Genomic DNA, 25,317 nt, shown 5'->3' on the forward strand with positions numbered 1-25,317 from the left:
GGCGCATTGGCATCGTACCACGGTTATATTAGTATTGTTTGTGATTCGCTTTGGGACTTCCGCTGTTGGGGGTGGCCGCGCCGCCGGGGTATGTTAACCCGTGCGCGTGATCGTGATTTAGTAATGCCACCTGAGACACCATAATGAAACCGGAGCATAATGAAACGGAATAAGGTTGTGTTCCCTTTGTTAGGTGATCTAAATTGGTCGACTTAATTGGGTGTAGGTCTGAATTTCTATGTTGCGTAAAACATAATTTTGATTGGTATGAGTGTAACACTGATTTAACTATAAACTTGTTCGTTTTCTGAGGCATTCACTGTCACGAACGGTGCTGTCAAATCTGGACTAGGCGCGGGGCTCGCGCTTCCGGCCAGTTAGTTTGAGGTTATCATGTTAAGTTGTTCGTTTGAGGCCTACGTGAAGGCGAAATTTTGTATGTATTTTACTGATGTAAATGTCTGCCGAGGCTTTTACATCGATGAATCCTGACCGAGGCCTGGCTGATGACTGAGATGCAATCAGTTAGAGGGTCTAAAGACGACCTCCAGTAAATCCCCTCGGGGTTTGGAACGGAGGTGGTGGTGTGGTGACCGGTAACGTCACAAGGTCATCCCTACGGGGTAGGGATGAGGTCATATTTGTTATATCTGATATCCCTCTGTTAGAGTTGAATATAGAGGAGCTCTTGAAGAGGAGTGGTACTCTGAAGATGATTGCATGGTGCGCCTTATTGAACAGATGGCAGGGCAGGAAAGGTGGGATCGAGTGGCAAGTGATCCTACACACTGACTCACTCCTGATATCAAGAGGTGGATCAACAGGAAACACAGCGAGGTGAATTTTTTAATGATCCAGTTCTTTATTGGACATGGTCGTTGAATTGGAAGAGTTGATTGCGATGCATGTCAATATTGTAGAGCTTCGGACATGCTTGCACATGCCCATAGCTTTCACACTGCATCTGATAAGAGGAGGAGAGATGGCTCTATTGCAACATCACCAGGCTTGACGAGGGATGCATTGTGTAGTGAATGCTTCTTTCAGAGTTCTTTAGTCTGCCTCCTTGTTCCGTTCTGAAGATGAAATAAGCTGAAGTATTCAAGTTCTATCAAGCTTTGCCTGTTATGTAGCTGCTCCCGATAAGAGGATCCTTGAGGAATATAGGTTCTTTTGAATTTCACCTGATAATCAATGTTCTGTTAGAAGGATGAGTTTGAGGAATTCAGGTTTATTCACCCTCATCTCTTGTCTTCATCAAGGAGTACGGGCTTCCTTAAGCCTACTGTTACAACTTTGTTTCGTTTACCATACCCTTGTTTCTTGACGTCAGTTGAGACCTTAAGGCTTTAGAGGCTTAGGTTTCTTCTTCTTAAACCTTAACTTACTTCTGGCCATTTTCTTTCAGTAAACAGGTTTTTTCAAGCCTACACTGAGTGGCATGAGGCTTCAGACTGCTTAAGTTCTGTTTCTGTAATGGCAGGTGGGCTTACTCAAGTCTTGCCATTAAGGCATCTAGGCTCTTTAGTCTTGAGTAGTCGTGGCTTGGGGATCATTATGGTTTCCCTTTTGTGTGGCTCAGCTTCCCTTCTCCTGATGTCTGGTGACACAGCGGGCGGCATGTTCCCGAGTGATGCCAAAAAGTTGGTATTGAACATGTTGCTGACAGGGAAAGGATTTTTAGACAGTCCTGGCTTGATCAAGAGAGGTCAGTCTAGCTGGAGCCTGATAAACTCCATATGGGCATGTTGCAGTAGTATCTGACAGCATTGTTTTTGCTTCCTCCTAAGTAAAACACCAAAAAAAATGTATTTTCAAGATACCTTGAGCAACCTAATTGTAGTGTTTGTATCATACATATCACAAATCCATTATATCATTTTTGAATTCTGAAGATAAGGAAACAAAATATAAGTTATTATTTTTTTATTCCATAAATTTATTTTTCATCACTTATTTTATATCATGCTCTTATAATTATCTCATAATCATTACATAGAAGTTTCATTTCAACCAAGTGATTTTTTTGTTTGTTTTAGTTATGCTAGAAAAATTATTCTCTACCATTAATAATTCATTCAGAGTAATATCAATTTCTACAGCTTCGTTTCATTTCATTGATCCAACATTTTGTCCTAACATGTCCTGCATTTAACCTGTCAACACTGCTGTTGACAAATCGAGTTTTGACACTTCATGTAAAAATTTACAGTGCATTGACACAATATCAGCCCTTTCCAGCATGAACTTTCTATTGTTTATTTTCTTCCATTTAAAACTGAGTTTATTCATTACTTTCAACAAGGAACTTATTTTGCCTGTAAATAACTTCCTCTCCTTTTAAATATGCAAAATTTTTTTCAGTGCAGGAAGTTCTTTATTTCTAAAATCTTATAAATAACATTCCAGATCGCTGTTGTAGTAAAGTAGAGTTCTGACAGGTTTCTTTCTATTTCTTTTTTCCTGAGTCACTTCAATTGGTTCTTTGGAAACTCTTGAGAAGGATTTCTGACTAATATTTGATACATCTGAACCCATTCATTTACTTTGCAAAATGAAAGATGGCCATTGCTTTCATTTTCTCTTTGAAAATGAAAGCAATGGCCATCCCTCAACCGTTTTATAAATACCCGACTTTCGGATTTGAGCACTCTCCAGGCTTTGTTATTTTGCCACTATGAGCCATAAGACAACAGCAATATTTTTAAGACTGTAAAAAATGTATCATAAAAGCTTGCTATACTGATCCATTACTCTGTAAAGCATTAGGCAATGAGAGAGGGAGTAACTCCAAGCAAGTCTACATGGGAAGCTTACAAGTGGTTGCTAGGTAACGCAAAGGAGAAAGACATAACCCACCAGCTGTGGTGGGTTATGTCTTTCATGCCTTGCATTAGGAGACACTGCCAGCAGGAAAGGGGATTTCTGTGCGACAAGATACGATAAAAACTCTGTAGTTTTCAGTGAAATGGGTTGCTTAAATCACTTCTATAGAGTGCTTCTATTGAAATATATTTCATTTTCTCCTGTGATTACCATAATTTCATAAAAAAGGCAAGATAAATAACTGAACATTACAAGGCAGGATTGGTGATGCCAGATATTTTGAGAGCTTGCAATAAAATTTTTCAGATTGCCCTATTCCAACATCTCTCACCAATTGTCCACTATTAAATACATCAGTACTAAAAATTTACTTAAGACATTCTGGTTCCAATTCGAGTACTGGCGTACTGTGATGATATCATTAGTTTTTGTCACAGTGCAATTCATGAAAGATACTAAATATGGCATCCTCCTTTTTTAAATTGGAAACATCTTTAAGGAATGATTACTATACTAACTATAAATGTCACAACTATTTCTTTTACTACTTATATGTGGTTGATTATTGAAGGTATATTTGCTACAATTTTGTCTAGTCAGTGATGAAAATTAAATTAAAAAGTTTATAAACCAGACCAAATTTAATAAATAAGCATGACTTGACTATCACTGAAGATGACAAATTAGCCATATAATGGCTAAAGCCATTATATTTACATTTATTAAATTTAGTATGGTTTATAATTTAAAAAAATGCTAAGTATGTTAAGTGCCATAACCAAAAACCAAAGTAGATATTAACAACCAACATGAGACAATTTGCTCTGGTAAATGACAAGGTAATTACTCAGTAATAATTATTCTCCTACACTATGCTACTTAGTGAAAATAATAAGTAAAATAGTTACTGGCAATACACTATATGTCAGCAAGTGCATTTAATGTAGCTGCTGGAGTCGGCAATAGTATAGGGCCTCTCTGTCACTATTCTTACTCTTGTTATTTATTACCCTGACATTTCATACAGTCTCTTATACAAAAAAATCTCAAATCTAAAAGTACATGCTTAAGAAAGTTTTTGAGTGGTATTCACTACAAATCCAACAGTAGGGGTTATAATCAGTTAATTATGTGGATATCTGAGCCTGCTTCTACAAAATGGTTTTTAATTGTGTGCCTCGGATGAACTGTAACTCACACTGCAATGACATAATTAATGACATCAAAAAGAGTTATAAAAGTTAGTATATTAACTTATTTCATGGCATATAATAATATTTGTTTAAGTCACTTGTGATAATGCTGTTTTACTACTTTGATTATCCTCTTGATCCATTAGGCTGCAAATTATTTTTACCATTGCGAAATAGGAAAGCAATTTTGATAATTCAATGTATTTCAGATATACAGGGAACTTACCAATGAAAATAATTTGTTTAATTCTTGCTTTGACATAGTACATATAAAAATTTGGCCCAAAAACAAACAATTCACTGGTCATCAAATTGATGACTAACATCAGCTACATTTCTGTAAAAATGTTGCTTCATTTTTCATCTCAGCGTTTTCTTTCTTATAAACAAAGAATTTGTTTTAAAAAAAGACTCTCTGCTTTGGAAGCATAACACGGAGAGAAATCCTTCAATAATTTGACTAAAATACTTCTGCAGAATGCTCAACTACATTGAGATCTTGCATGTAACAAAAAGGAGAGAGGATAAAAGTGCTTATTAAACAAAATTTGAAACATACTAAAAATTGAATATTTGGGTAAATTTACTCCTAGTTTTAGAACATCATGAAAAAAAGAAGCATATTGAGCACAAAATCATATAAACTGTAGGGCTATTAAGTGAATTAAATGTACTCAGAAATTGGTAAATTATAACAGTTTGTGTTTACATATGAACATAAATTTTTAGTGATATTAAACTGTTCAATTCTCATGAAGTACATAACTATCTACTTACTCTGATTAAGACTATGGCCTCAGCCTATCACGAGGAAGACTCTTGAGTATGAATCCCACTCAGGCTGTTATTTTTAAATCTCCCACAAAATTTTGATATCATACTCTCACAGATCTTTACCTGTGGGGAAAACTTGATTTTGATGAAAATCTGTGGAATCTTGATCTGCCTGTCTTGTTAATAAATGAGATACATTTAATCAATGGACAGTAATTATATTCAATGGTATTCTAAAAAGTTAAGTTAGCTAAGATAGTTCACTATACGACAGAAAAAAAAAAATGTTAAAAGACAGAAAAAGTAATATTAAACAACTCACTTTCTAAAGATTTATAAACATATTTCTACAAATCTTTTCAAAATAAAGGTACAGTTCATTTTTCAGTGTACTATGATATATTCTTCAGGATATGCGATACTTTAGCAGCACTAAATTTAAAGTGTACAGAGTGAATCAATCATACAAACAAAATACTACATAGTTGATAAATCATTGATACAGAATCTAGCTTTATAATAAATAGTTCATGGATAAAAAGTAATAGTTAATAAATAATAAGAAATAATAATGATGACAGTTCTAAGGCAAAAGAAATATAACAAATGGAGCCTTTGTAATGTATCATCTTTTCTGTTTTCGGTAAAAAAAGCAAAAACTACCCAAGATGTAAGAAATTATACTATTGCAATAATTCAACATTTTTAAGCATCACTAGCATGTTTTTTCCTTGATTTTTAAACATAAGAATATTATTTACAATTGTTTAATCATCGCTACCAAATAGAATGACAGCAACAATGAATAATCCGATTTATATAATTAGACTGATCAAAATAACTCATTCAGAGGGGGAAAAAAATTGTTACCTGGACTTTTAAGTGGAAATGGTAAAGGGGCTTAAAATAAATGTAAAAAAAATAAATGCGTGAGTCGGGGTGGTGGAGGGTTGATAAATGGTATTATTACAATTTCTGGTGAAAATTTACATCAGAAAAATTTGTGGTATACGTATTTGAGGTATATGTTCACTAAGTTTCGTCGAAATTAAATTATTTATGCAGAATTGAAAAATAAAAAATTTTTTTTTAATTTTCTTGGAAATTTTGAGGTTATGTTAAAAGTGACCTCTACAAAAGTTGTAGATTTTTGCATGATCTACAACTTTTTTATTATAAAATTTTATTTTCAACCCCCCCAAATCACCCCTCTGCTACTTCAGCTCACGCAAATCTTGCGTTCAACTTTAATCTTTTTTATGTTTATTATAACCCCCTTTACCATTTCCACTTATAAAAGTCCAAGTAACAATTTTTTTTTCTCCAAGTGTAATTTGGTTGTACTAAATACGCCAAATCTCCAGATATTTAGTGTAATTTTCTTGATTCAGATCCTGTAAGCAGCTGCAAAATTTGTTTGTGTAATGAGTGTACCTACAATCTGTTATAAATATAGGCTGGGAATCCACGGATGTAACAACACTGGGTATGCTAATTAATTTGGTCTGACAGAGAATATTAATTAGAACCCAACAATATAATGGCTGTAAAGAACATTAGTGAGGAATGTTAACACATTAACGGATTCATGACTGAGAAGGTAGCTGAGAAAACTACCTACCTGTAACTTGCCAATACACAATGCTAACTAAAAAAATAAAATATAGACATGATGGGTCACTGGTTTGGACACTGTTGTATACCATATCCAATTAACAGTCTGTAACTGTATATAATGTGACTTACAATTTTAGAGTGAGCATCTTTTGAATGAAGATATAAATATTACTTTTGTTTATTTCATAATTAAACAATCACAGAAGTTAATTAGTATCATAAAATAAAATAGAAACTTGTTTCTTTTAAAAAAATTTTATCTCTGATAAGTGCCAAAAACAATGAATCACATTACAACAGTGATTAAAACAAGCAATAATTAATACAATAACAAAAATTAACAATAAATATAAAAAACTTAAAATTATGCTATGACAATATATTATCATTAACTACAAAGATTAACTGAACAAGTAAATAAATAATAACCATAGGCTAAAGAAGTACTGTTTTAAAATGAAGCTTAAAACTGCATCTTAAATATTTAAAATGGTTTTATATATAACCAGCTATTAGTGATCTACTCTTCACATTTTAATGTTACCATTTTTTTCTTTTAAACTGTATAAAAAACATTTTTTATACACTTTTTTTATAGGTTCTGAGAGAAATGTTCTATTTTAATTCAGTCTTCATTCATTGAAAAGGTTGGCAAATTGCTGTTATGTTGATAATAAGCCATTTTAAATATCAGAATGGAAATAGCAAAGAAAAAAAAAAAAAAAAGAGCAGGGCAGGAAGGGTGAATAATAGAGAATCTAAAGTTGCCGAAAATTGAAAAATGTAAAAAGTTTGTCAAATCTGATAGTTTTTTTTCTAAACTCCACATAAACCAAACTAAAATACCAAAAATATGTTAAGAAATGTGTTTCAGATGCACCAATCAGCCAAGATGGGATGTAAATCTTAAACAATATTATTATATAGATTTTTGGACCAAATGTTTATTAATTAACTAATTTAATTAAAGTTACTATCTATCAATTGAACATACTATTAGTTCAAGCCCAAAGATACCCAATGTTTAAAAACACTCCTCATGTAATTACTAATCAATGTCTAAATTTTAGACAAAGCACTTGAAAAATTTACTAACCCTTGTCAAATATGGTGATTAGTAGTGAGTAGTGATAACTAAAGGATGCTCAAGACTTAAACACATTTTTTCTGACATTTAAATTTTAAATATCCTTCTAAAATTAAAAGAATACAGGTGGCAGCAAGCTTTTATGCAAATATCTAAGTTCTGAAAGAAAACTAAGCAAAAAATTCAAGAGTTCTTTTTCCTTTTTTTATTGGTAGACAACCAGGTACATATCACCTGAAAAAATCTAAACAGAACAGTACTGTACTACAGGTAAATTGAAAAAGTAATTAGTTTTGAAACAAAGGTGATAAACGTAGAGGTAACATTGGGAATACCAGGAAGTGAAAGTTTTTAAACTATCTTTAACACATAGTAAAAATACCATTATTACTGAATTAAGGTAATATGAATAGATCACCAAAATCTCTTTTTTATGTTATATTTATAATAAATTTAGAAAAATAATTTTATTTAGACCTGTAAACTAAATTTTAAGAGATTAAAATAACACTGATGTAACAAAACAAAATTTATAGAATGTTTACGAACTGTGCATATGGATGATACTTTATATTTGAAGAGCTGTAAGAAGAAATTTTAGATTTTACATCGTTCAAAATATAATAAGCTAATAACGTGCAGCAGCATCCTGACCAGGATATGCAAATCAAAATTTTTATTAGAATAATACAACACAGTAATGTAATATCGCTCATATAAATCTACATAACTGATATGCCTGTAGTTTTAAATATAAAAAAATATTGGAAGATATTTGTAAACTACATTTATAAGAATGAACATATTTTATATATGAATAGGTTACTAAAATGTTAAACTGATATTTTTTTTTTTTTTAAAATCTCTTAAATACAATAAAATATATAATTATAAAATACTGACCTAAGTAATGTTATTTACATGCACTGCAAATATATAGAAAACCATATGAATTAAAACATTAAAAATAACACAACACAAAAACAACAAAATATATAATATATTAAATATTTATAAAATTACGTAAGAAATATTGTGCATAAAAAGAAACAATAATTTTTTATCACAATTAGACTTAATAAATATATAATTATCATACTACTTGATATATAACGACAAAATAAATTATTACATTGGAAAATATCATTAAATTCACTTTATTATGTTGCCTTAAGCGTTACATATGAGTATATGAAATATAATTATGTAAATTGAATAAAAAACTATATAACTGTATTAAATTATTACTAGAAACATAAAGCAATATAATATATATTTTCTATTGGGCTATATTATTTGATTACAGTAATTATATATTCCCCGACAACAATAATATTAAAAAATAAAGAGTATGAAATTGTTAATATGAATAATTTAATTAAGAGCGGTTGATGTTAAAACAGCTACTCCTCTTTCATAGAAGCTATGATGTTCTTGTCCTGGAGCAATATTAAGATCAACAGTAAATAATAATTCAGTACGTGTTGAATTTAAATAAACTGGAAGAGATAATTTACCCTGTCGAACTTCAGTACCTGGTGTAACGCTGGAAAAAGTAAACAAAATGTGATAATCACAAAAAATTAGAAGAAAACAATGTTAAAAATTGCATTTTAAAAATTATACTTCACAAAATATAACTAAAAATAACATACTGCAAACTAATATTTGAAAAAACTTATCACTACTAGTGATTGTTACCTTTTTTCTATTTAAAACAATAGCTTATATTACAGAGGTTTGAAAATGATGATGAACTGAAATACGAATTAACAAAATGGTTTAAATTAATAAGAAATTTTTGAGGTTAGAATATAAGTACTATAACAATATAAAAAGTGTGTGGGAGTAAATGAGGAATATGTAGAAAAGTACCACACAAGTTTATTTAATTAAAGTTTTAGTGTTTTCTATTTCAATTTCTTTTTCTTTTATATCAAAACAAATCTTACCTAAACCCTGCATTTATTAACATATTAATTTCTTGTTTTTATTGCTCTTAGTACCTACTGACTATTGTTCCATATTTTTAATAGCAATAATACATAAATTAAACAAAGAATTTAGGATAAGGTATACTTATTTATTTCTATAAAAACACAGAAAACGGGATGCTGCCCAACAGCAGTTTCTTTAAAACAGAAGAATACAGTAATATATGAAAAATACCAATGCTAACACGATTTGAACACTAGAATAATCTACAAAATTTTTATTTTTGTACATATTTTCTGATAAAAGTAAAAAAAAAAGAATAAAAATATTTACCGGACCCAGCGCAGTAATGTAAGAGGTAAATCCATCATAATTGTAGATGTAAGAAGTAACTGATTGTTACGACACTGGGCTCCTTGCAGCTTAAGTCCTGAAAAACATTTATCAAAGCTATGAACTAAATGTATAACAAAATTATTTAACCTTTATTAACAATGTGACAAGATCATAAAAAATTATCAACTTAATTTAAAATTAATGGAACTTGTTCTTCTTCTAAAGGCCTTTTGTACCTTCAATGCCAATCTGTTTTCTTCAATGCCATCAGAGAAAGTTCTAAACAACTTAAATCATTTGTCTCCACAATTTTGTTATTATACAAGATGATGTACATGTTCAGTACATTTGATGTTATTAAATGCAATGAAATGTTATTGGTGGTAACTGAAACAAATTATATTTTAACCTAATATACCTTATAACTTAATACAAATAAATAAAAGGTAGGCTAAAAGGTACAATATACCTTTTAACTGTAAAATAGTTCATTAAATACTTAATACCAACATTTTTTATATTAATATTTAGGAATCAATATTAACTAAAAAAAGAAGATTTTACAATAACTTCTATTGTCTTACATAGTCTAATGTGAAGTCACCAATATATGATGTCTAATATTAAGTAGCGTTATTTTTACTTCTTATGTCTAACTTGTTTAAGCTAACTTCTTTAATTTCTTAAAACCTTATCCAATTTTTTGATATGATGAATCAACAACATCTTCTACTATTCATTCTTCTTTCATCACTCCCTCTCCTGGAAACTTCCGGTTTGTTAGTCCATCGAAAATTTCCTAGGAATGTTTCCTTCCTGTGTTCTCTCATTCTAACAATCTTTTTATAACTCTTTCCTTATTCGTCCTAACCATCCCTCTCTTATCTTGTAAATCTCTCTTAACTTACAAATTTAAATCATCACAACTTGCACTATTAAATTTTTGCCCAAACTTTTCTAAGCCTGTGATTTTTCTCTAACGGTTCTTATTCTTCACCATAACACTTCTCAGAAACTTTGTTTCTATAACGTCAAGATTCTTTTCTTCCTTTCTGGTGATCAGCCATGCTTCTATTCAATTGTCAAAATTACACAACCAGAAGAGTTTTTAAAATTTAATCATAAAAAATTATAAACTCTAAAACTTATTCATTATAAATTTATACAATTATGAAATTAAACAAATAAATTGTTTGTTTTTCAAAATAATAGAAACTGTTTCAAATCCAGAAGTATAAGATGTGTTTTTACAGTAAGGCCCAATTTGAATTTTCTCCCTATATGCGCGATGTTAACAGATGGCGCTTGCGTATCTCAGTTATTTCAATCACCAGCTAGCTGTTAGTAACAATAGTTTAGATATTTTGCTGTTTATATTCATCCATTTATAATGAGTACTACAATTCATGATCTTCCCATGTGTAAAGTATGAGAGGAGTAATCTGATTTTTGATGACAAATAATTCTGTGGCTGAAATTCACACACAAATTTATAACATTTACAAGCCAAATATTATGAAAGACGCAAAAGTAAGACAGCAGTGCTGTTCATTTTGAAGAGGGTGAATGAACTTCATGATGAAGAATGTAGCAGCCGGCTATCTGACAACAGATAATTTGATTGAAAAAGTTGATGAAAAAATGTTAAAAACTGTCACAACTGTCTGGTTTAAGAAGTTTTGACTAAATATTTGTGTGCCAGATGGTTGCTGAAGATGTTAATCAATACACACAAGGAAAACCATTTTGCTGTATGTTGTATGAATTTCTGCAATGTTACAAAAAAAAGGTGATGAATTGTTGCTGAAAAGAATTACATAGTTACTGGAAATGAAACCTGGATTTCTTGTTTGAGAGAAAGTAGCAGTCAATACAATGGTAGCATTCATAATTTCCTGGATCAGATAAGTTTAAACAAGTGTTTGGTAAAGAAGCTCAAGGCTACTGTTTTTTGGGACAAAAAGGGTCTAAAGTTAAACTTTTGTACACCAAAGTTTATTGATTGCAGAATTACTGTGAATGTCAACACATATTGCAAAACATTAAATAAATCTTAGACGGGCTATTAGAAAATAACAAATGTGGAATGCTATCTTGCAGAATTTTGTTTTTCAATGATAATGTATAAACTGGCTACCACTGCAAATAATTTCCAGCTACCATGGCAAATCAGAAAGTGATGCAATTGAAAAAATTTCATTGAGAGATCTTCAATCACCAATCTGTAGTCCTGACTTAGCTCCCAGCAATTATTTTCTTTTTCTTCACATTAAACAGTGACTTGCATCACAAAGGTTTGATAATGATGATGAATTGAAAAATGGCATTATTGCATGCCACCAGTGGCAAAATTTCTTGAAGAGGGAGAATGAAATTCCATGAAGTAGAAATAGTTATGCATGAGTATTAAATAAATGCAGTTTTTATACAAAAATAAAATTTTCTCATATTTTTCAGTTTTATCTTTATTTCAAAAATAGACCTTACTTTAAAAACAATACTTGTATGTAAAAATCAAACTAAAAGATGTAAAAAAAAAAAAGGAAATACTTATTAAATATTTAATTTCCACATACTTGAAGTTAATAAAAAATTATTACTAAAAAACTAACTTTAAAATAAAACTATGACGTTATACTAACCAACTACTCCAAAACTACATTCATCAACAACAGGATCATTAGAGTCTGTAATTGTGACATCAAGAAGTAGTTCTTCTAATGACCAACTGTTAGCTTGTGCAATGCATTGACGTGTTGCTGTTACATATGCTTCAGGATTCAATAAACCACCCAGCCACACAGGAAAAGTCTAAAATGAAAAGTAAAACAGAATAAATATAAATGTTAAATGAAATATAGATAAGATTTATTTAGAATTTTTTTGTTTGTTATCATCAGAAAGATTTTATCCTACATTAATATTTTATATCCTTGACTTTTTATAAGAACTGACATTTTTGTGATAATTAACCACATTTATATTGTTACAATAATAATACATGTTAACGCAATTTAAAAATCCAATTATAACTTATTTGGATATATATATTATGTATATAATACACATACAAATCTTGTATACATTATCAAAATCATTCAAGAGCACAATTATTTGAAAATTTTTGCTAGTTAAATTTAATGGAAAAACAGGATAGATTGATGCAACACAGCTGTTGCATCAATCTATCTGTTGCATACCACACAGCTGTCTGTGTGGTATGTGGCTCAGTACATTCCAGTTATTTAATTTTTTCAGTTATAAAAAAAATTACATTACTGAAGTAATAAAATGTCTATTCTAGTAATGTCTATTTTAGAGCTGTATTAATATTATTTACATATAATGCACCAGAAATTTGTTTTGTTGAAGTAACACTACTGAAAAATAAGATTATTTACTGTTACATTAAACAGAATATTTTTTGGAAAATTCTATTAGGTGCAATTACAAAAAAATTGAATTATAAATATAAAAAATAAAACCAATAAGACCATTATCAGTGTTATAAAAATACATCTTTTTGGATGAATAAAAATTTTTTCATTTGTTGCAAGTATTCTATTTTTAATTTTTCATAAGTAATGTTATTAAACTTTTATCCTAATAATTATGTTGTACTTTGTGAGGAAAAATAAACTCTACTGTAGTAAGTAAACTAACTCTCATTATAGTTGTAACAAACACTTACTTTTATTTCCTTAGCACCACCCTGTGAAACAAGTTGAGACACTCGCTGAAGTTGTTGGACTCTGTGACTAAAATCAGTAATCCATTGTATAACAGTGCAACCACGAGGGACAGTATAACGCCTCCAGCTACTGGGCAATATTCCTTTTACTAAATCGCTTAACATTGTTCTGTGGTAATTTGTTTGTTTTTTCTCTCCCTGTAAAAATTAACAATGTTAAATTTAAATGCTGCAATTGTTAAAAATTATATATTTTCTTTTTTTTATATCATTTATTAAATTTTTACATTAATATAATTTTAAAGATTACAAAACACAATTGGTTCTGTATTCCTGCTAGCTAAAATTTATGTCTTAATACATTTTAACGTGACTAACCCATTTAACAATCAGTAATAACTTTCATATTTCTCTGGGAGAAAGGAACTGATCAATCACTAACATTACACAATTTCTTTGTTTTGCAAAGGATTAGAATTAGATTTTACAAGTGTGTGGCCTGGTTGTATCCAATAAATACCTCAGCCATGAGTACAATTCCTTTCCCAACTTTTTATTTAACCCTGAAATGTAAACAGAATCCTAAGATAGTCCCAAAAGCAGTAACCAACCCATTAAGATCAAAAAAAATAAATGCTGCCCTGTAAGGAGGATGCAAAGGTAGCATCTTACTCATTACCATTTATACTATCTAAAGAAGATAGGTCTCAAAGGATTAAGAAAGGAGGGTGGAAGAAAAAGACAATTAATACTGATGGGAGTTTAAATCAATCTGAGTGATATATCTCATGGAAAAGCTCACTGTCTTGCCCAGGGCAAAAAAAAAATCCCCTCACGATAATTGTACACATGATGTAACTAAATAAAATACAAAAAAAAAAAAAAATACCTGGCATATAGCTGCAACATCTTCAAGATCATGAATGACATCTCTTAAGAGACGAGATCCTGAATTTACTTCTCTTTCAAAATATCTGTACAAAGGATCTTTAATATTCTCAACAGTTCGCCTCAATGTCTGAAAAAAAATCCACATAAAGTAGAATAAAATTTTTAAAGATTAAAAAGAATTTTTAAAAACTTATCTTTACAAAGAATATAAGAAAATAAAGTATTACAAAAGATTAAGCCAAAATCTTTAATTAATTAAAGATTAGAGGTAAAATAACAGCCATTAAACAATAAATTCTATTTCATTTCATTTTTTTTTATAGTTAGAAAAAAATTAAAGAATACAATACCTGAAGTGATCTGGGTAGTAATTGTAACCACGTTGAAGCAGAAGCATGTAACGTTCTCATCCAAGCTGGACGTCCATCAATCTGTCCTTCGGGACCAGCTTTAGCATCTAATCCAGCAGAATCTTCCCTAGAATATGCTAATTCATCCTCATCTTCTAACTGTTGCATTTTCAACAATTTACTAACAAGATCAGTACCTAATAAAGAAAATGTAAATAAATAATTATTTATATTTATTGTTATAATAAACATTTTTTGGAAATTACAGTTACAAGTAGATTTTATAAATTAAAAAGTTTTTTTTTATTTGTAAGACAGGTGGTTTTTCATTATTTTTCATCAATTTCAAATAATCAAGATTACAGTTTTTTTTTTTCAAAATTACACCTTTCTTTTTCCTGTTTCGCCTCTAGTAATTACCTTTCAGATAATACTTCAGAGGATGAATAAGGATGATATGCATGAATGTATTCTTGTACAGTCTCAGTTTGACCATCCCTGAGATGTGTGGTTAATTGAAACCCAACCACCAAAGAACACTGGCATTCATGATCTAGTATTCAAATCCATGTAAAAATAACTGACTTTACTAGGACTTGAATGCTGGAATTCTTGATTTACAAATCAGCTGATTTGGGAAGACACGTTCACCACTAGAACAACCCCGGTGGATTTCAAAATTATACCTAAAATTAAAGAATTTAACAGCCATAAAATATAAAGGGAAAGAATAAAATTTCAATACATAAAAAAAATTGCTCAAATTTATAGTGGTTAGCAATATTAAATATGACCACGTAGATGTTATAACACTAGAATATTTGTATGTTTACAAAAAAAAATGGGTGTTCATAAAATGTGTATATCCTTCTTCTATTGTGCAGTAAATTTTTGTGTAAAACTATAGGCATTTTCTTTCAATTTTTAATGCGTTAAATACTTTATCCCATGAAAAAAGTTTTCTTATTTCTGTTATATGCATTTTAATATTTGTAATACTATACTAAATGGGTTCCTGGAAGCATGTTGTATCCAATCAAAATAAATAGAAATAATATTTAAAAAAAAGGTAGAAATAAGCTTATGCCTCTTAATTTTTAACTGGTAGTAAATTCACTTTCTGTTCCTCCTGATTCTGTACTAAACCTCCCGTATTAATGTTGAATAAATTTCTCATCATGGAGTTCAAAATGCAATCAGAAATTTTTTTAGATCGGCCTGTATAATGACAATAATTTTTATAGATGTTCTGAAAATTTTAACAGTAATTTATAATGTATGTTATAACTGCACTCCTACTACTGGGAGAGTACTTATGGAACAGGGAAATATATATAAAATATAGTCTATCATAGTATATAGCATTCAATGTAATGACTGCCTGGGACAATATATAGGGCAAACAATTTAAAAAGGCATTTGAAGGCACACAGATACTGAAAACTATAAGTTACAGCCTTATCTAAACACGAAAAAGAAAATAAACATAGTTTTAATTATGAGCAAGTAAAAATTTTGGCTTATGATATAAATAATACCTTGGTAATCATTTCGATCACCAATCTCCTGAGATTGGTGATCGAAATCACTCATATTATTAAATGTAAAAACTCTATTAATAATAGATAGGATAATAATGGATGAAATGGATTGTATCCTAGTGTAATATAATATTTTATCTAATTTAATTTGTATGACGTGTAAGGGTGAAGTTAGTTTGTCGGAATGTGGTTATGTGATTTGTTGTTTGGTTTCCAGTGTGGCGATTCAGATGTACTTACCAATGTGTACATGGACTAGTCCAATAATGAGGGAAAAATGTTGTGTTAATGTTTTGTATTTTGTTTGATTTTAAGTGATATCATAATAATGTAAAATGGTTGTTTTTACGTGAAGAATTACATGGAATATTTGTGATATAACTATTTTATCTGCGTATTTATATTTATTTCTATTATTTGCATAGTAAATTATTTGAGATCTGTGTATATATTATCTGTGTACATATATATTAGTAGAAAAAGATAAAAACAAAACCATTAAAATTACCATAAGAACCACTAAATTTAAGAAGAGCCCATCAACAATATTTTCTGAAAAGCAGTTTATTATGTATAGTTTTTAATATGCTTTGCTGATATCAATATGATCCCAAAATACGCACTGAATCCTAGAAAAAAAGATTTTGATTATTTCAAGAAAAGCCCTACTACAGAAACAGGTAGTTTGGAAGTGTTTGAAAATTGCAATTTGGCCCTTTTGGATATTGACATTAGTGTCAAATATTTCTAATTATTTTATATTCAAAACAGAGAGATAGAACCAAAATGAATTATTTTAAAATGTTTAGACATAATAATTATACAGTTATAAGGTGTTGCTTGTCATAAGTTTGTTGAAATCTGTTACCAAATAGGTGTCCAAACAAAGAGTAATTGAGAATAAACGCTAAAAAAGGAAAGAGTGGACTTTTATGCTGATTGGAATGAGCTAAATAGGAAAAGCTTTAAAAAAGTAGTTGAAGTTGTGCAAAAAATAAAGGGATTTCATCAGTAGAGTATTCAATTATTTTTTTTACATTAGCCTTAAATGCAGGAACATTTTGAAATTCCTCAAAATTAGGATTAATTATAAAAACATTTAAATATTACAAAGCACAAGAATATTCTACACTGCTTATTAAATTCAACTGAATCTGTCTCATTAAACCAAATATTTAAACTGCCATTCTCCTGCAAGAACCAATATAACTTTGTAGGCTTCCAATAAGAGTATCAAAATTGGAAATGTTTTTAAATTCTGGCACTATAAGTTAAATTTTTCAAAACTCTGAAGAATGATTAAACCAGTTGAAAATGAGGATTTTGTGTATGATATTTAGGCTACATGTGTGATGAAATATAACTGAATGTGAATATCTCAGCTATAAGTGAATATATTCATGCATACGATTTGCTTTGTAACCAAAATTGTATGCACTATAACATGCACTTTGTATGGTTGTGTAATTTCACTTTTTAGTCATAATCCTACTGTATATATATAGTACTGAATGTTGTTTTCTATGTAGTTTTAATTAATATTCAACATTTTTTTAATAAAATATTTTTCTAATAAGTGTCAATTTTTATTGTTTTTGGTTTTTAAAGTATCTTTTATTTGTATAATTATCCTTAAAAAAATTCTCATTAACCTATATGCATAGTTTTTTTTTTAAAATTAATGTACAATTTTTTTTTATAAAGTTAAAATTTTCATAGTTTTCATTTCCAAAAAGGGGCTGATTACCAATTTGTTGCTTTATTATTCATTTTATATAGTCTTAAAGTAAGTTTCAATTTTATATTAAATAATATATTTAGTAAATAAATTATTTACTTAATGAAGTATCAAATTTAATCATTTGCTGTTGTAAGTTTTTTATTTTCCTGTAAAATGTTTTCCTATGCATTCAGATCCTCTTGAATATGCATCTTAACACTGATTAAAAAAATAAGCATATCTTTCCTTCAATATACTTGACTTAAAAAAAATTGTCCAATATAAATAATTTTGACATTCACAAATATAGAATAAATAAAAAGTAAATATGTTTTAACATATGTATTCCAAATAAATAAAATATGCCATTTTAGAAACAAATGAGGTACTACTTTGTGATGCTTTATAATCTGGAGGTAAGTATTTTTATTGAATTTCAATCAAGGCTACATAATGAATAGATCAAATGAATCTTCCAGTAAATTGTATACAGAAATTGAGAAGACAAGATTGATTTACTTTATTTAAAGATACAAGAGACTTTTTAACAATATATATTTTTAAGACCTCTATAAACCACTTCATTACGGCAGTGTGAAATGATCAGCGAACAGGAAACTATATACAATTCTTAGATTTGTTTATAAATATGCTTTGTAGTAATTCTCATTCAATTTTCCAAGTTAATTACAGAATATGGATTTCCACACGAATGGTTTAAAGAAACACATTTGCAGTCCATCTGAGCACTAGATATTTAAAAATATTATATTTTATATAAAATTATAATTCTTTTATAATCATTTTTATAAATTTAGTAAACATTAATATGTGCATCTAGTATTAAACACATATAAAATATTAAATAACAAGGTAAAAGAGTGTTTGAAAATTTTAACTGTAACTTTTGAAATCTAACAAAACCTAATTACTAACTGGAACTAAAACTAAATCTTTAAAAAATAACTATGTTATAATCACAAAGAACTATTCACTAACCTCTAGTTGTAAGTAAAACTTTCTCAGCATTATTAGGCAATCCTAGCCATGAAGGTGTCTGTCTATCTGACAATGTTTCAATCCAATGCAAGAAATGATCCCGGCGAGTTCCATCTGGCATTGATATATGCCTAACGAAAGATAATATTAGAAAAAATTAAATATACACAAACTCATTTTAACATTGTAAATATTTAGCTAAACAAAATGAATACAACTTTAGGTAAACTCATTCATTTAATAATTGTGTGCACAAATCTATTCCACAACTTATCAATACTGAACCTGTTATTATAACTAAAAAAAAAATGTTTATTATACTTAACTTTTATTAATGCAATTATTATTGGTACTGTTGTTAGAAGCACCTTGAAGTCTAGTAACATCATTCTTGAAGGGGCCATGTAATTATTTCAAAAGATCTTTTAGAAGCAGAATTTTCAAAAATCTGTCAAAAACTTTTAAATAATACAAATATTGATTAATTTTGTAAAACCTTATTTTTAAGGTACTCAAAAAGATTTATGAGTTGCAGATTTTAATAAGATAATTTTTTTGTTTTTATCAGGAATAAATGTTTTTATTTTAATTTAAATCAACCTAAATCTAAGCTTCTCTTTTTTTACAACACACATATATCTTTAGATTTAAATTGTATTCTAATTATTATACTAATTGATTTTAGTTTAATTTTTTCATGCATGCAACAAATTAAATTAAATAACGTGTACAATAAAAATTATTCTGAATAACTATTTACACACGGATGCTTTAAAAATATTATTCTGAATAGTGAGGAGGAATAACAGAACAGCAGAGGCAGTTCAGTCAGATTCACGGGCTAATATCTACAGGATAGAGGTAGTTGATTACTATTAAACAAAGGGATAAGGATTATTACACAATGTAGCTGAATAAGTCTAGAAAGCATGTGTAAAATTCAGATATCCTATGTAAGTCTACGATCTGATAAATTATTTTGAAATATGTATCTCTATAACAGAATGACAATTTCACTGACTTGATTATACCTCAGGCTCCCCCATGTGTTTTTTTTTTACTTTTTTCTGATCTTAAAAATTAATAATTATTTTTTATGTTCAAATGCCCAAAAATATAATCAGACACCACTTTACTGTCAATTCTTTAATATATAAAAGCAAATATATGTCTTGACTTTATCTTAGTGAATAACTTATATACATTTGCACCATTACTTAAGGTTCAAAAAACCTGAAATAAAAGGTGGGAATTACATTATGTGAATTTATGCAATATAATTTCAAGATTTATTGCAGAGCTGGCATAAATAGAGAGTCAAGAGAAGAGTTTGTACGGATTTGAGTCAATATTTGTTACAATTTAAAACCAAGAGGAAGCATAGACTGTGATAATGTACTTTTTTTTAACTGTACTGTAATAGTTAGTCTACTTTGTAACTTGATCAGTATGATCAAGAAGAAGAACAGTATGTTCTTCTTTGGTTAACAGCCCTTAGGCCGGTTGGCAGCAGCTCTCCACTCTTCTCGCTTATCAGCCTTTCTCTATAGCTCCCAGTAAATATCAAGTTTCATTATCTATTTTATGAAATCCAATTGTTTTATGAACTTCCATCTGTCCTCCTATGCACCCTCTTAACCAGACCCTGATGCCTAAGAATGTGTCCTATTAGCTGAGCTCTTCTTCTTTTTAATTGTTTCAAAAAACTTCTCTCTTTGTTAACTCTCTTAAATACCTCCTCATTTGACACTTTTTCCATTCAATTTATCTTCATCCTCCTTCTGTAACTCCATACTTCAATATCCAAAAGTTTCCTACAATTCTTTCTTTTAGTTTCCTACAACTGTCCATGATTCGCTCCCATACAATGGAATACTCCACACAAAAGTTCGCAGTAATTGTTTTCTCACTCAAGGCTTATATTATTTGCTGTAAAAAGGTTTTTCTTTTTGTTAAAAGCATTCTTTGCCTGGTGTATTCTACTCACAATATTATAGTTATGTACACTGTTATTCCCAATTTTGGTCATATAATACATATACACAGCAGCCAAAATGAAGTTTATCTGATCTACATAAAAACTAATGAAATGATAGACCACATCAAAAATGAAACAATCAGGAAGCAAACGCACAAAAAAAAAAAAAATAAATAAAATGGAATCTGGAGATATGGCATATTGAAAATGAGATGGATAATGTTATGAAGGAAAATAAAGGAAAGGATTGTGAGGTATTTCTGGTGTATAGTAGCTGGAGAGGGCGTTTGAATAAAAGGAGCTAATAGACTGCACAGCTGCTTCAAGACAATTAAAATGATAGTAATTAGGTTAAATTAGTTTTAATTACCTTTTACCATCAGGTCCTCCTGCAACACCATCAACATTAGCGACAAGAGCAAAATCAGATTCAAAACTGCCAGGTGTGAACAACTTAGCAAGGAATGATGCAAGCAGTCTTTGATCAAAATCATTATCTATTTTACCACCATAAATACACTGTGATAGAAGTGTCACAAGAGCATCCCACGGTACCTTCTCTGGTGGTAAATTTGTTCTACCCTGGATAATCACAAATCAGAATGAATATTATATGTTTAACTGATCAAACATTTTTTTTTCCAAATCATAACATTCAATACACAAGATAAATAAAAATATAACTAACTTACCATAGCAGTTGTTTCAATCCATGTATCAAGTGTATCACAAGCAACTCTAAGGTCAGATTCATTGAACTCATAGTATTTAGCCCAACCAAGAGGCACATATCTTAATCTTTCTTGCACTATAGCATGGAACCAAGCTAATAAGAAATACAATCTTGCTCTTTCATTTGGTGGTTTCATCATACGAGATGCAGGTACCTATGAAAAAAGTACATAAATTATGTTTCTATAAATAAACATTTAAAAAAAATGTATATTAAGGTAATTTGTGCATGAAAGAAAATGTAAATTTTTTAACTCAATTACACAATTAATCATAAAAAAAGAGATAACTAATTGTTTGTTTAATTCTACCTTATGTATTAGAAAATGCCATTCACAAGAGTGCAATTTTTCAGAAGCAAGTCAATAATTTCACAAGAGTTCAGTTAAATACACATCTTGCCTTCAGTTTATCCAAAAATTTATAGTGTATTTATAAAGTTTTCAAAAACATAATGTTCAGACTTTTTAACTTTTTTCCAAAATAATAACTTTGACAGAAGTCAGATCGAACTATCTAATATAAAGGTACACATGGATATATACGAGGTCTGTAAATAAAGTAATGATACTGGTTCAGACAAAGTTTTTATTTACAATCCAATTATAAATGGACTCTTACTTTCAAAATAGTGCCCACGGTTTTCCCACTCTTCATAGCAGTGCTGTAACTCAGAAACTAGAACATCGTTCAGATGGTCGATTAAATTTTTTTTACGTTTTCTGTTGTTCCAAAATGGTGTTCTTTGATGTGTTTTTTTTAATTCGGGAACAGGAAAAGTCACAGGGAATCAAGTCAGGTGAATAAGTGGTTGAAGAACTACAGGAATGTTTTTGTTTGCTAAAAACTCATTAACTGAGAGTGCAGTGTGACAAGGTGCATGTCATGATGCAGTATTCAGTTGTCTTTGATGGCTGGTCTAATGGGGGCAACTCTTTTTCGCAGTCTTTCAAGAATTTTTCAGTAAACATATTGATTTAAAATCTGTCCTGTGGGCAAAAACTCCTTATGAACAATGCCATTACAAACAAAAAAACAAATTACACAGTTTTGATTTGCTCATTTTTGCTTTTTTGGGGCATGGTGAGTTTGAAGTGTACCACTCCCTTGCTCTGGCATTTAGTTTCTGGGTCATACTCACATATCCAAGATTCATCACCAGTAATAACATTTTTTAGAAAATCAGGATCAATTTCAATTCGCCCAAGAAGATCGTGGGACACTTCCACCCTGTTGTTTTTCTGTTCAACAGCGAGGGACCAAATTTGCACAAACTTTTTTCACGTCCAATTTGTTTGTCAAAATTTGATGGACTGTGATATGGTTCAAATTCAACTGTTCTGCAATCATTCTGACAGTTAATCGGCGGTCGTACCATATCAAGTCACTGATTCGCTCAACACTGTCATCCCTTTTTGATGTTAACGGTCTTCCAGAGTGTGGATCATTCACAACTGATTCCCAGCCATCTGAAAATGCTTCAAACCTCCTAAAAACTTGGACTGATGACAGAGCATCATCTCCATATGCCCTTTTCAATTTTGAAAAAGTTTCAGTAGCACTCTCACCAAGTTTAACACAAAACTTGATTGAATAACGCTGCTCATAATTAGTATCACTCTTTTTGTAATGGCACAACAAAAACCAGTTTCACAGAAAAACTTTTTACGACTCACATGGCAACAATAGACTAAAAATATTAATACCTAATATAAATCAGCTGTTTATATGATCATATGTTTACTAATAACTTTACAGTGTTGCCACTTTGGCTGCCAAAAAAACTATATACGGATATATAGAAATGAAATGCGCTTGGATATATTTGCAACATGTAGGACAAATTTATCTGGCGAGCTGAATCTAAACAAATCTTATAACTTCAGCTATCATCAAGTCACACCCCACTATCACCTTGCTAGATCACATCTAGAGTTGTAACTCAGGACCTAGTACCACCACTGGTGACCTCGATGAAAGGTCTTTTAAAAGAATACTTCACCAGCTGAACCAAGCAACACCAGAGTTCAGAAAAGGTAGCGCTCGAATACGGTGGGCTGCCACTTTATTAGATAATAAATATCTGACACACGAACAAGAAAAATACAAAATTTGTTATGATTAATGAAATTAGTAATGATTTGAAAATAAAACTCAAGCAAATCACCTACATTACCACACACAATGTAAACTCGATCATGGAGATTGGTAAACTAAAAAAAATAATAACCGACCTAATGAACCAAGACAAAATTCTCATCACGGGACAACAGGAAATCTGAAATACTGACCAGGACCCCATGGAATTTCAAGGATATCGGCTCTACAAAGGTATACCTGGGAAAAAATGATGAACAGTGTTCCACAGTTTAGAACAGGCATTTTGGTCAGCCTCAATATAATAAATTCCAAACAAGAATTCAAGACACACTCCTAGAATCTCAACACACACCCTAAAAGCACCTAATAAAATCTAGTCCCCACTAATAACAAAAAAATATTTCCAAAACATTGTAAAGAAAGAGAAAAGTTCTGGGATCTATTCAACCAGACCATAAATAACATTCCCCAAAATCAGGTAACAAATAATCAGAGACTTCAATGCTCAACTAGGCAGTGAAAGAGGATATTGCAACATCATTGGAAAATGGGCTGCCCAAAAGAGAACAATGAAAATGGACAGACTCAGCAATCTCTGTAGAAACCACAACTAATCTCACAAACCACATAATTCAAGAGGAAACCTTGAAATCTGGAAACACTCCTACTGCACTAAAGGAGAATGGTTTCACAGATGACATTGCAAATAAAATTGGCCTCATAATATCATTTAAAAAGATAGAAATTATGCCCAAAATCCAACACAATTAAACGAAGTAAACATAAATGGTTAATATCAAAATAGTAACCCAATTTAATATCTTGGAGAAATAATAACAAACAACCTAAATGAAAAAACCTAAATCCAAACAAGAACAAACTAGCTGAAGCACAAAAATTAACCCAGTACACCTACTGTAAAGAATGTCTAAACATAAATGCAAAAGTAAGACACTAAAACATAGTTAAAAAACCACAAGCCACATATGCAGCAGAAGCACTCTTCCACTTGAACGAGCAATCAAGAATTGACAGGCTCCAGAAAATCGAAAGAATCTGCATAAAAAAAAGTACCAAAAAGACGGGCAACGGTAGATTGTACCTAACAAAGTTGTGTACAAAGAGACAGAACCCATCACTGATACCATGCGTAAGAGAAGACTAGGATTCTTTGGACACATCATAAGGATAAAAAACTCACAACATGAACATTTTCAACACCAGAAAGAGCATGGAGATCAGAACAGTCCTTTTGAAGAGACATGGATAATGGACTGACTAGTGATCCTATGCTGTCATAAAGACGAAAAAAAACAATGAAGAAATTAAGTACTTTATGTATAAAAGCTCATGTCAAAAATAGACATTTAAAAGATTATATATATATATATCTTAAATAAGAGACTTATGTGCGATAAATGTATGATTACTGTAAAAAGTAAACTGATATGTTTACTAGTAGGGTAGAAGTAAATTTTTTTTCTCAAACATAAAAACATTTAAAACATAAATAGAGAACTAAGATATTAGTTTTTATAAATAGAGAC

General features: G+C 30.0%; 1 protein-coding gene across 3 annotated transcripts in view; it reads right to left on the reverse strand.

The window, feature by feature from the left end:
* Positions 1-6,646: 6,646 nt before the first annotated feature.
* The window catches only part of Dhc64C (dynein heavy chain, cytoplasmic), a 211,087-nt gene continuing 192,416 nt past the window's right edge, over positions 6,647-25,317 (reverse strand). For all 3 annotated transcript variants that reach the window (XM_075376527.1, XM_075376528.1, XM_075376526.1), the window contains 9 exons: positions 21,631-21,825; positions 21,309-21,520; positions 18,961-19,091; positions 14,701-14,897; positions 14,349-14,477; positions 13,460-13,657; positions 12,411-12,579; positions 9,766-9,862; positions 6,647-9,043 (listed from right to left, as the gene is read on the reverse strand). In XM_075376527.1, the coding sequence (XP_075232642.1) occupies positions 8,872-9,043; positions 9,766-9,862; positions 12,411-12,579; positions 13,460-13,657; positions 14,349-14,477; positions 14,701-14,897; positions 18,961-19,091; positions 21,309-21,520; positions 21,631-21,825 (1,500 nt within the window). In that variant the 3' untranslated portion in view covers positions 6,647-8,871. The remainder of the gene's footprint in view (positions 9,044-9,765; positions 9,863-12,410; positions 12,580-13,459; positions 13,658-14,348; positions 14,478-14,700; positions 14,898-18,960; positions 19,092-21,308; positions 21,521-21,630; positions 21,826-25,317) is intronic.

This window comes from Lycorma delicatula, chromosome 10 (genome assembly GCF_047948215.1).
Source record: "Lycorma delicatula isolate Av1 chromosome 10, ASM4794821v1, whole genome shotgun sequence".
Taxonomy (NCBI): Eukaryota; Metazoa; Arthropoda; class Insecta; order Hemiptera; family Fulgoridae; genus Lycorma; species Lycorma delicatula.